The sequence below is a fragment of the Chrysochloris asiatica genome, unplaced genomic scaffold (assembly GCF_000296735.1).
Source record: "Chrysochloris asiatica unplaced genomic scaffold, ChrAsi1.0 scaffold00232, whole genome shotgun sequence".
Taxonomy (NCBI): domain Eukaryota; kingdom Metazoa; phylum Chordata; class Mammalia; order Afrosoricida; family Chrysochloridae; genus Chrysochloris; species Chrysochloris asiatica.
The window spans coordinates 1551244-1564930 of NW_006408750.1; the positions used below are offsets into that span (position 1 = coordinate 1551244).

Sequence of the window (13687 nt, forward strand, 5' to 3'; positions counted from 1 at the left end):
AAAAAAAAAAAAATAGATTTAGGGCTCCCACTGTAAACCATGTTGTTATTAGGTGCTGCCATGTCAGTTCCTACTTATAAAGACCCTATCTATGCACAACTGAAGGAAGGGTCTGTACCATTCTTACAGTTGTTTGGTTTGAACCCATTTTTGATGTCACTTTGTCAATCTATCTTGTTGGGGGTCTTCCTCCTTTTTGCTGACCCTCCACTTAACCAATAGTGATGTCTTTCTCCAGGGACCAATCTCTCCTGATAACTTGTCCAAAGTACAAGAGATGAAGTTTCTCCAACTTCTCTTCTAAGTAGCATTCTGACTGTACTTTTCCAAGACAGATTTGTTTGTTCTTCTGAAAGTTCATGGTAATTTCAATATTCTTCTCCAGCACCCTAATTCAAATGCATCAGTTCTTTCTTCCTTACTTATAATTATTGTCTAACTTTCAGTTGCATATGAGGTAATTGAAAATGCTATGTACGCTTGTTTGTTTGTTGTTGTTATTGTTAAGTGCCATGGAGTCGATTCCAACTCATAGTGACCCTGCACAGGGTTTCTGAGGCTTTAAATCTTTACAGAAGCAGAAAGCCTCATCTTTCTCCCGTGGAACAGTTGGTAGTTTCAAACTGCCGACCTTGAAGTTAGCAGCCCGATTTGTAACCACTACGCTACCAGAAGTGGGTTAGGTACACCTTAATATCCTCAAAGTTACATCTTTGTTTTTTTAATACTTAGAAGTATTATGTATATGCAACAGATTTGCCTAATGGAATATGTCTTTTGATTTCTTGATGGCTGTTTCCATGAGTTTGAACTTTGACAATTTCAATCTTATCTTCACTTGTCATGATGTAATTTATTGGTCCAGTTGTAAGGATTTTCATTTACTTTACAATGAGGTACAATCCAAACTGAAACATGTGTTCTTTGATCTTCATCAGTAAGTCTTTCAAGTCCTCTACACTTCCAGCAAGCAAGGTCTTGTCATATGCATATTGCAGGTTGTTAATGAGTCTTCCTCCAATTCTGATGCCACATTCTTCTTCATATAATCCAGCTTCTTGGACTATTTGCTCAGCACACAAACTGAATAAATATGGTGAAAGGATACTACCCCAACATACACCTTTCCTGATTTTGAACCATTCAGTATTTCCTTGTTCTGTTCTAATGACTGCTTCTTGGTCTACATACTGGTCCCTAGTCAGCACAATTAAGTGTTCTGGAATTCCCATTGTTTGCAGTGTTATCCCTAGCTTTGATAAGTGTGCAGTGTTGATCTACAGTTGGAAACCTACACATAGTCAATAAAGGACAAGTGGAAACGTTCTGGCATTCTCTTCTTTCAGCCAAGATCCATCTGAATGTCAGCAATGATATCCCTGTTCCATGTCCTCTTCTGAATCTAGTTCAATTTATCTGGTAGCTCCCTGTTGATGTACTGCTGAAGTAGTTTTTGAATTATCTTCAGTAAAATTTTACTTTCACGTGATATTAATGATTTTGGTAAATAATTTCCACATTCCATTTTGTCACCTCTCTGGAATCTCTTTCAATAGGTTGACCAGGAAACTGTCTTCCAAATTTCTTGACATAGATGAGTGAGTGCCTCCAGTGCTGCATCAGTTGGAACATTTCAGTTTGTATTGAAAGCTAATGCTTTCAGTGCAGCTTGGACTTCTCCTTCTGAGCCATGAGGTCTTGATCATATGCTGCCTCTTGAAATGGTTGAACATCAAGCATTTCTTTTTGGTTCAGTGACCTACATATTTTTTCCATCTTCTCTTGATGTTTCCAGCACCATTCACTATATAACTTATTGTTGTTGTTTTTAAGTGCCATTGAGTCACTTCTGACTCATAGCGACCCTATATAGAGTTTTTTCGAGGAACAGCTGGTTAGTTTGAACTATAATTCTTTAATTTTGAAACCCAAGGCTTGAATTTTTCATCAGCTTAAGAAGTGCTGAGCATGTTTTCCCCTAAGGTTTTTAAACTCCAGGTCTTTGCACATTTAATTTTAATACTGGAATCTGTCTTATGAGTATTAATGGTAGTTTGCAGCTGTTTTCCCTCATTTTGAGTTTTGCCCCATCAGGAAATTAAAGTCCTGGAAACTTTGCTCCATCCACATCATTAAGGACAGCTCTTCCTCAATAGTATTTGAGTGTTTTCCAAGCTGAGCAGCTCATCTTCTGGCACTGTAGCTTATAATGTTTCACTGCTATTCATAAGGTTTTCAGTGGCTAACCTTTCAGAAGTGGCACATCTTTCCTTCTTCCTAGTCTGTCTTTTCTCACTGATGGTGTTTCATATATGGGTGGCATCGTTTTTAGTATCACAGCAATACACAAGCCACCAGTCTGACAAACTGCTAGATGAGTAGTGGCCCTGTATTCAAGCTCTAATACACAAGTAGGAATAGGTTTTACTTGTAGTTGTCCTCTGAAGAAGACATGGACAGGGAAGACGGCAAATGAGGTGGGAAGGTCTTTCCTTAGTTGTGCTGTGACCAGAAGACTGTTTAGGGAGGAGCCTCTGTGGAAGTGATGGCTCCTCTTATCTAATAACCAGGGGGGCTAAGGCAAGCTTTTCTTTGAAGCTGAACTTTCCTCCCATCTCTGAAGTCCTGTGGGCTGCCCCTTAGGAGTGGACTTTCATATTTCACCCATAGATGTATGTGAAGGGGATGCAAGGAGGTGGAGAAAAGATTCTGTGAGAAGAAGAAGAAGGAAGAAGTGGGCTAAAGTTAATATCTGATGACTCAATTCTCATAGGGAAGTGGACAATTGGGGTATGATTCCAAAGCTTGGCAAAACCCACAAAATGTATTAGCAACTTTCTACCAATGTCTGGTAGGCGTTTTAATGAGCTGTGTGGCAGTATCGATTTACTCTAATCGAGAGATATCCTGTTTACTTTGTTGTTGTTGTTGTTAAGTGCTGTCCAATTGGTTCTAACTCATAGAGACCCCATATAGGGTTTCCGAGGGGCAGCCTGTGAATTTGAACCACCGACCTTGCAGTTCAAATAGTTACAACGCCACACCAGGATCCCAAGGGATGATAAATCAGAGCTGACAGGAGGAATGACCTTAGAGGTCACTGTTTCACTTTTGCATTATTCGTGAGTTAGGTGATGGCTCTGTGACTTGAAAAGGTGATGGGACACAGTGTTCAAGTGCACTAGGGAGGGCTGAGGTAAGTGGGGGTAAAGAAAGGGTTTTGTTGTGAATGTTGGGGCTAGATTGGCACAAGAGCCCCTTTCTTGTATTACTGAAGCCATCTAGAGGGAAAGTTATGGGGCTTCTTCTCAAAAAAAGTATTTCCTGTAGAATAAGTCCAAGACTTTGGTCATCTTAGAAGAAGAGAGTTTTTGAGTGTTTGATGACTCTATGTTGTAGATTTATATTAGGGATTTATATATGATGTCACTAGATGTTTGTTTATAGTCAGAGGATCTAGCAGTGCCTGCTCCCCTACCTCCCGTGAGCATCTAGGGGGGTAGATAATGGGGGGCAATGACAAAGGTGAGTCAAGGTATTATGTTGTTACCTTATTATTATAATCTGGGTTTTCTCTAACTTCCCAGTACAGAGATCTTTGGAAAACTGGGCTAGGCACTTGGCTTAGGCAAAAGACAGGCCTATCCTTTGGGTTCAGGTAGGATAGCCCATTCTTTGGGTTTACTTACTATTCTTGTCACAAGCAAAGTAGGAGAGTATGCTTGTGGGAAGAGGTATTCCATTGTTGTTAGAACTGCCTGTCACTTAAGCATGAAGTCAAAATCTGCAAATGATGTTTACAGTATTAATAAACAAAGATGTCATTTGGAGGACTATGATGCATCATGATATTTTCAGTCTTCTAATATGCATGAGAAAGCTGGAAAATGAATAATGAAAACTGAACAAGAATTGAAGCATTTGAATTATGGTCTAGTTGAATTATGGTCCCTCAAAGAGGTCAGAAGAAAGAACAAATCCTTCTTGAAAGAAGTATAGCCAGAATGGTCTTTAGAAGCGAGGAGGTGAGACTTTGCCTCACATACTTTGGACATGTTATCAGAAAGGAACCAGTCCTTCATGCTTACTAAAGTATAGGATCAGTGAAAAAGTGGAAGATCCTCAATAAGATAGATGGACCCAGTGTCTACAGCCATAGCAACGATTGTGAAGAAGGTGCAGGAACAGGCAGTTTAGTTCTTCTATACACAGGATTGTTTTGAGTGGGAACTGACTTGACAGAATCTAACAACACCATATTTAATAAGAAAAGGTACAATCACTCGGGATAACAATGCATTGCAACAGTATAAATTCAAGCAAATGTGTCTAGTGATATGTGATAGAGGCAGATCTGCGAGGTCAGAGTGGACTCCTAAGAAACTGAATGGGCAGTGGGAATCGAGATATAACAGGGATGCTTCCCCAAGTGTGATAGAGCTGTGACCGAGCTGACACACACACACTGCCTCTTCACTTTGTTGTGGTTTTTATTACAGTACCTTCTTCAGATTGAGATTTGGAATTGAGGCAAGATGTGCAAAGTCTGGAAAGGATCCAGGAAAGCATAACAAGAGAGAGGTTTGGGTGTAGAGTCTGAACGGGATTATGTAGCTTCGAAATCTAAAGGTTGGCAGGGCCTCAGGGTGGGGACATTTATTAGTTTTAAAATATGTGCATTGTGGTGAGCAGATGTTTTCACTAAAGACAAGACTAATCAATGAATGGATTTACCTTTTAGGCAGAAGGGGTTTAAGTTACCATTTAGGGAAAGCACTGTAATATTTTAATAAAGAAATTTATAATGTTTGCTTTTGAACAGTTTAAGAAAATCAAAGAAACCTGCTTTAGTAGGATGATTTATGTCTAATCTGGATGTTTTTCTTTGTATTGTCTTTGACTTGGGACACACCCACCTTCCTTGTTTTTTGATATAACCACAGCTTCCAGCATGATAACCTAGTATTATAAATGCACTGGGAGGATAATGAGGTGTGCCATGGTCTTAAATGCATGATTTTCTTACGAGTATGTTGAGGCTTTTAGGGTAAGAGCATGGATGTTGATGCCAGACAGACCTGGTTTCAAATTCTACTGCGTGTTCATGAGCAAGTAACCTAACCTCACTGAGACTGCTTCCTCATTATTAAAATGGGAATTACAGTAATACTTACCTTTTTTTTTAACAAGTAAAATTCTTTTTGTATAAGTAAATTTCTCTGGTGGGAATGATTCTTTCAAGCATCTTTAAAACTATCCATTATTTTTCAAAATCATTCAGTTGTACAAGTAGCAAAATTAAAAGGCTATTTCTCTTTATACAATTATTTTTCTCTTGGAAAAACAATCCAATGCCCTTATAAAATTGACTTTAATAATTACCAAACCCAACTTTGCCTGGTGGTGAGATGACTACAAACATTAATTAAAAAGGACAAAGAATTTTGAAGCGTAAGATTTCATTCACAGCTTACCAGTTATGCACAGTGGGCTGACAAAAATAAAGTCTGATGTAGGATTACTGTCAAGAGATGATCATTGCTTATTTACAATATTAATGATTTTAGTTCCTGATTGTGTAAATTCTCATCTGGAGACAATGTTGTCGTCATTCACAACTCCCCCCGACCCCCCGCTTCTTGGAATCCAGCTGAGAGTCATGAGTGTTGCTAGAAGCCCTGATGGGCTTGTGTCCTTTCATTCAGAGGACTTCATGTTCTGAAAACGGACATGCCTTAGTTTAACTAGACATCAGTACTTGGTTCTGAAATCTCAGGACACAATTCACAAAATAAAATCATAAGTCATTTTTTCTGCTGTTGAAATAATCCAGTATACTAAGCTTCTCCATATTAAATATACCTTTCCAGACAGGTATAAATTACATTTGCAATAATACTCTGTATGTAGCAAAACTACACAATCCATTTAAAACTCATATTTGAAAGGCATTTCATAATATTAGATCTAAATTGCATAGTAGACCCCGGGATCAGTAGGAAATCTATCACAGACTAGTTTTTCCAGTCCAAGTTAGGTTTCTTGTGCTGCTGCTCTGAAGAATTTCTATCAAAATAAAGTTTACAAGTAGCAGGTGTTCTCAGATTAAAGTTCATTTGCGTATCCCATGTAAACTGGCAGTGCTTGGGTTTGTCCCAAATCTCCCAGACATCCAAAATGTTGTTGGGTAAACCACCAAATATGGTAACTTCTTGATCCCTTAAATTTGTGTTTCCTGAAAATCTAACAGCAGACTCTGGAGTCAATTGCATTTCCTTTAGAACTAATTTTAACTGATCGATTCGTTCCCTAGCATGCCCTTTGGTGCTCTCTCCAAAAGTGAAGTCATGAGGTCAAGTTCATTTTGTTATAAACTCACATGCAAGCACAAAAGGTTTCTCATCATTTTGTTACTTGGAAATGGAATAATCTTTTGGTTTTATAATTTCACATTTGATTTCTTCAACATGACAGTTGTGAAATATCCTTCTTCATTACCAGGTGTCGGGCAAGAGAGGGCCTGAGGGCAGCTTTCCAAGGCGCTCTTGTCCACAGTAGCTCAAAGTAGGAGTTTAGTACTCTCCATTTCCCAGTCGTTCACTATCAGGTAGCACTGAGCCAGCTTGTCGCAGCTTGTGATCAAGACAAACTCTGCACACAGACGTCAATGCTTCTTAACCGTGGGCTTTCAGTAGCATTTATCTTATACATTGTTGCAAGTTATCAGTGAGATAGGGTAGGTGCAGGTACTGTGCTTAGGAAATACTCAGTAAATGTTAGCCATGATAATTTTGAAGCATTGCTAGGAGTCAGATACAGCTACATAATTTCTTTTTTTTTAACCTATGTTGTGACCTCTGCCATTTTTCCTTTCTTACAGCTACTGGCATTCTTGCAAGGACTCTTCACTTTCTATCACCATGGTTATGAACTGGCCAAGGATTTCAGCGACTTCAAGATGCAGTTGACTATTAGTATACAGAATGTGAGTGGGCTGAGGGACAGACTTCCTTTCTGTTAAGGAAAGAAACAAAACAAAACAAAACAAAATACAGTCTGGTTGCCGTAGAAACTCTTGTCTTGATTGGAGTGCAGGTGAAGTGGGTGGGTTTTTCTTGGGTTCCAAGGGCAGCTGGGAGGCAGGCATTTCCAGGGTGCTTGGTGGGTCCAGAGCAGACTATCATCCTCTTCTCCATTATTTCAAAGCCTATTTATGTTCTCGGAAGTGCTGTTGATGATTATGTTATAAATCTGTAGCCCCCAAAGCAGGATTTCCTTTGGCAGTAGAAATGCCACCCCTCCCCAGCCCAGCCTCCCTCTGTGTATCTAGCTGCCTGGCTGCAGTAGTCCTTGGAGTATATGCTATGGAGGTGGGCGTGGGCCACATGCATTGACCTCTGGCTCAAAGGATGTGCTCTTGGTCACCTCTTAGTAAGGGTGATAGAATATCCAGGTTAGTGAGGTTTATTCCCATTTTCCTGCTGCAAGTTTTTCACAGCAGCCCCTTAAGGTTCACAGAATCCTACTCCTGGCTCGTTGGTTAGCAGTTACTGGGACTTGAACTTACTTTTTCAGTGTGTGATTGTGGCATGATCCTGTGTAAAAAAAATAATCCCAAATCCGAGGACGTTTCCAAAAGTTCTTGGACATTTTCCATTATCATTTAATCCCATTTTCCATGAATTTTTGGAAGCCCCTTGCATAGCCATGTGGGGTCTACTGCATGGCTCATAAAAGTCTGGAACTTTTCCTTGAACACTGTTCTCTATGTTGTCTTAGGGAACAGGAAGTTGTGGGGGGTTTACAAAAGGTTTCACAAATGATAGCTTCCTCAGAAGGGAAACTCTGAAATGAAGATTTATGTGAAGGTGCTTTATTCCCTGGTGGTGGTGTAGGATAAACACTGGATTGGGTCACTATGAGTTGAAACCAACTCAACGGCACTTAAAAAACCACAACTAACCACAAGGTTGACAGTTCAAACCCACCAGTGGCTCTATGAGAGAAAGATATGGCTGTCTGTTCCTATAAACATTTATAGTCTTAGAAACCCTATATAGGACCACTATGAGTTGGAATAAAATTGGCAGTGGGTTTGGGGTTTGGTTGTTGTTGCTAAGTGCCATGGAGTAGGCTCCAATTTTTGGCAACCCTCTATAGGCTTTCTAAGAAGCTTCTAGTGGGTTTGAACCACTAACCTTGTGGTTAGCAGTCCAGTGCTGTATCCTATAGGGCCACACCAGAGCTCTTCACATAAATCTTCATTTCAGAGTTTGAAGCTATAATTTGTGAAACCTTCTTCCAAATGCCACGATTCTCTGTGTTGTCTTAGGGAACAGGAAGTCATGGAAACCAAACTGGGATGCAATTGCCACAGAATCCTCAGTCTTTCCCTTGGCGAGCTCTGGAGTTGGGATGAGCCTTTAAAATTATCCTGATTTAAAGCCAGGGAGCTAGGCTTTGGCCCCTCCTCCATTTGCCTTTAACTTCCGCTAGTGGTTGGCTGCAGACAGCCTTGGAGTAAGGAGCAGCTCCCTAGGGAGGGACTCATCTGTGAGCAAGTACCATTCCCTGCAGCTGGAGAGAATTATTACTCAGTCCTGAAGGCAGCTCTAGGCAGTGGACCACAGCATCCACTACAGGCCCTATGGGCCCTCAGGATCCCCAGTCACCTGGGATGCTTGTTTAAAGTTCAGGAGTTTGGGTCCAGAGAAAGTCAATTAATCTCTAGGTGCAAGGCCTGGGTATTTTCATTTTTACAAGTTTCCCAGATGATTTTGAGGGCCATATAAGTTTGAGAGCCAGAAGAACAAACAGATCAGTGCTGGAAGAACTACATCCAGAGAGCTCCTTAGAAGCAAGAATGATGAGACTTTGTCTCTCATACTTTGGACATGTTATCAGGAGGGACCAGTCCATGGAGAAGGACATCATGCTTGGTAAAGTGGCAGGTCAGAGAAAAAGAGAAAGACCCCCACGAGATGGACTGGTACAGTGGCAGCAGCATTGAGCTCAAACATAACAACAGTTGGGAGGATGGTGCAGAACTGGGCAGCGTTTCATGCTCTTGTGAGTAAGGTTGCGATGAGCCGGAACTGACTCAACAGCTCCTAACAACAACAGTGTTTAAGAGTCATTCTGGCATAGGACATTAAGGCCAATTCCTAGACGACTGAATGTCTCTTACCTGGTTTCAGAGCTAAGGTTTCTATGAAGTTAATGCACTGAATTGTTAGAGATGGCAACAGAGATTTCATTTCTTTGATTTATATACATTTCCTTTCATTCTAGACAAGAAATCGCTTTGAAGGTACCAGGTCAGAAGTGGAATCACTGATGGAAAAGATGAAGGAGAATCCCCTTGAACATAAGACTATCAGTCCTTATACCATGGAAGGGTATCTCTACGTTCAGGAGAAACGTAAGTGCTTTTGACTACCAAATGCTGGGGTGCACTCCTGCCTTTTGTTCGATGGTGGACGAGCAGTCCAGCAGCACCTGTCTATAGTAAAAACCCACTTGCTGTCGAGTCAGTTCCAAGACTATGCTTTATGAAAACTATTTTCAGTGACTTCATTCACCAGGCGTTTTTTATGAAGAAACCCTGGGTAGACTTGAATCTCCAAATTTTTGGTTTTCAACTGAATGTATTAATTGTTTACTGCTACATATTGCACTGTGAATATGCGTCTGGATGAATTGAGAGTTAATTTTGTAGCTCACTTTCCAAACAGAAAGATGATGTCCCGAGGGTCTTGTTGACCCCTAAGTGATATGTTCTGTTGAGTTGTTTCTTACTCATAGTGACCCTGTATACGGCTTCCAAAAAGCAGCGACCTTGAATTTCAGCCACCGACCTTGTGGTTCAAACTGACTTGCAGTTCAGTGTTTATCCTACAGTGCACACCAGGACTCCTCATAGCGACCCTGATAGGGTTTCTGAGGCGTGCTTGGTGGGTCTGAACTGTCAACCTTGCAGTTAGCAATCCAGTGATAATCCTACAATGGCACACCAAGACACCAGGAATTCCCTTAGGAACCTGGAATTCCTTGAGTATTTATTGAGGCCCTTGCAGACTGATTTGCTTTCTTCCTTTATTGGCATTTTGTTCAAAATAAAGTAATTGAACAAGCACCTGGTAAAATAAGACTCTGAAAAAAACCACAAAACTTGACTATGTGACACTTCCCTAAGAAATAGTCTTAAGGTCAGAGTGGCTCCTTAGATTGCATTTGGTCCTATACAGTCACTTCCATTCTGCATCTCTGTGTCTCTGAGTCTTCCTCATCTGTTTTTCAGATCTTAAGTTGTGCTAAAGTATAAATTAGGGGCTTGGAAGTAGGTCAGAATCCTGGCATGTCTGTAAGCAGAGTTGCAGAGAGCAGCTGTGTGGGAAGCATGAAGTCATCGCCCCAGAAGCGACTGGGGGACAGTACTTTGAGGAGCCTTTCTGCGTTTTCTACTCAATCATCTTCTGTCAGGGAAGAGAGAGGAAACTTGAAATGGAGATTGATGCTGGGAATATGAATTAACATCCCCAGGGAACTTCTACTTCCCTTATATTTTAAGACTCACTGGATGTAACACTAGTGGGAAAAAGTCTTCTGGTCCCTGGGGGAAAGTGCTGGGTCGGTTCCATTTCCAGCCTGTGGGATCATATTGCTGTCTATGTTAATCTAGCTGGTGTGGAGAATGTATTGTGCCAAGAAGCAGTTCAAAGGTAGGTGAGTGCTGGGGTTCTGGGCTGTGTGTTTCTCTAGTTAATGATGTGCAGCAGACAGTGGATATTGTATAGATATGTTATGGAAATATTACCTTGCAGGTCACTTTGGAACTTCTTGGGTGAAGCACTATTGTACATACCAACGAGATTCCAAACAAATCACCATGGTACCATTTGACCAAAAATCAGGAGGAGGGAAGGGGGTGAGTACTTTTCTAAAATTTCATGCTTAATTTGCTTGGCTGGCATATATTGATTATAAAGCATATGTAATGTAACACTTCTAATTTTTCACTGTAAATATATATATATATATATATATATATGTCTCTGCAGTAGTTCCAGGAGGCATAATAGCCTAAGGAATACCAAAAACTCAAATGATTATTTTTAGCTCTAAGTTATGTTAGGATCTGCAATTAAGAAAGATTCTTGTATTTCATGTAAGTACAATATTAAGTCTGTTGAATGTGTTGGATGCTAAAAATTCTTGCATGACTTCATCCTGTGAAAGTGATTCATGGCATTCTCACTTGCCTGGAGAGCTGCCAGTTGGCAGTGTAGGTGTTCCACATATCTATTGCTGTGTAACAAATCTCCCCCAAACCTTGTGACTTTAAACACCATCAATTATTCTGTTATTTCTCACAGTTCTTGTAGACCAGGAATTCGGCAAGCATTTGGATGGGTGGGTCGGTCTTAGGGTCTCTCATGGTATTCTAGTCAGATGGTGGCCAGAGCTGGGACAATGAGCATCTGAAGTACTTTTAGTCAGCTCTCCTCTTCCTTCTTTTCCCCTTTCACTGGGTTGTCTCGTGGCCTTTCCATGTGATCTCTGTATATGGGCTAGTTTGGACTTCCTTACAGCATGGTGTCCACAAGACAGTTAAATAGTTCTACAGAGAGTGAACTGTCCAACAACTACACAACTACAGCAGATGCAACGCTGCCTTTTAATGACCTGGTCTCAGAAGTCAAGTAGCATTACTGTTTAGTGCCTTACTGTGGACTGAAGCGGTCACAAAAACCCACCCAATTTTAAAAGGAGAGGATATAGACCCCTGACTCTAGATGGGGAGAATAGCAAAATTGCGTAGAATGAAGATTATGTAGGATGGGAGATAAGATATTCTTGTGGCCGTGTTTGAAATATAGGCAGTCAGCTGTATCAGGCTTCCTCGTGTCATTGCTGCTGGGATGCTCCAGTGTTTCCCTTTCCACAAAGCTGTTGTCACTCACCTCCTGCCAGTTAGTCTCCTCTGAGTATTCTCACTGCAGTCTGAATGTGTTTCCTTTTTAGATCATCTGTCTTCTCTCTGGCTGCTCTTCATATCTTATTTTTTCTTTAATGTATTACGTTTCATTTCACTATGAGGAACTTAGATATGAATTTTTAAATTTTATTTTAAATTTGTTGTGATTTTTATATCTTATTCTTTTTTATCTGACGCTTAGGAAATGATCACTTTGAATTTTCCTTCCTTCCATTTTTTTGTCATTGCCTTCTGGAACTGTGATTAAACATTTTAGATCTTCTCACTGTATATTTCATCCTCCCCTTTTAATTTTTTATTTCTTGAATCTCTGGACTACATTATAAAAATTTTTGTTGGTTCTATCTGTAAATATTTAATTGATAAATTCGATTGCATTTTTAATTGAAATTTTATTGTGTGTTGTTGTTGTATGCTGTCAAGTCAGTTCTGACTCACAGCAACACTGCATAGGGTTTCCAAGAGCAGCTGGTTTGAATGACCGACATCTTGGTTAGCAGCCCAGTGCTTATTGTACAGCGTCATACCAGGGTCCTATTTGTGTTTCTGAATGTTCTCTTTTAAAATCTGTTTTTTAAAATTTGTATTTGTAAATTTTTCTGGCATTTCTTTAAGTTTACTAAGTGTGAGGGTAAGGCAAAAAGTATTGATACTGGCATTCCACTTCATATATGTCTGTGTCTGTTCCAAATAAGACATGTTTAAACATGCCTCTGTGATCACTGATGACTGCACACGAGTTCTCAGTAATTCATCTGTCTTAGTCTCATGAGAGTGCCTTCAAAAATAGATCCAATCACCACCATAGAACCACATGATCATATCGATTGATGCAGAAAAGGCACTTGACAAAATCCAACATCCATTCCTGATACAAACCCTCAACAGAGTAAGAATTGAATGGAAATTCCTCAACATAATTAAGAGCATATATACAAAACCAACAGCCTACATTACTCCCAATGGAGAGAAACTGAAAGCCTTCCCTCTGCGAACAGGAACCAGACAAGGATGCCCTTTGTCACCACTCCTATTCAATATTGTGCTGGATTCATAGCAAGAGCTATATGGCAAGACAGGGAAATTAAAGGCATCCAGATTGGCAAAGAGGAAGTAAAACTCTCCCTATTTGCAGATGATATGATCCTGTTTGTAGAAAACACCAAAGACTCAGTAAACAAAACTACTAGACCTCATTGGAAGATTCAGCAAAGTGGCAGGATATAAGATCAACATACAAAAATCAGTTGGATTCCTCTATTCTAAAAACAACAGCACTGAAAAGGACATTATGAAAGTAATACTGTTTACAATAGTCACCCAAAGAATGAAATATCTAGGAATAAATGTAACCAAAGAAACAAAGATCTTATACAAAGAAAACTATAAAATACTACTATAAGAAACCTACAAAAATGGAAGAATGTACCATCATCCTGGATTAGGAAGACTTAACATTGTGAAAATGTCGATACTTCCCAAAGCAATTTATACATATAATGTAATCCCAATCTAGATTCCACTGAAATTCTTCAAAGAGATGGAAAAAAACAATTACAAAATTTATATGGAAAGGAAAGAGACCCAGGATAAGCAAAGCACTGCTTAAGAAGAAGAATAAGGTTGGAAAACTCTCACTCCCCAACTTCAAAATTTGTTACATGGCTACAGTGGTCAAAACAGCTTGGT

General features: G+C 39.9%; 1 protein-coding gene across 1 annotated transcript in view; it reads left to right on the top strand.

Moving 5' to 3' along the window:
* ARHGAP26 (Rho GTPase activating protein 26) overlaps nucleotides 1-13687 on the top strand; it is a 692304-nt gene that overhangs the window by 210493 nt on the left and 468124 nt on the right. The window contains exons 6-8 of the mRNA XM_006873269.1: nucleotides 6798-6985; nucleotides 9292-9421; nucleotides 10824-10927. Coding sequence (XP_006873331.1) covers nucleotides 6798-6985; nucleotides 9292-9421; nucleotides 10824-10927 — 422 coding nt within the window. The remainder of the gene's footprint in view (nucleotides 1-6797; nucleotides 6986-9291; nucleotides 9422-10823; nucleotides 10928-13687) is intronic.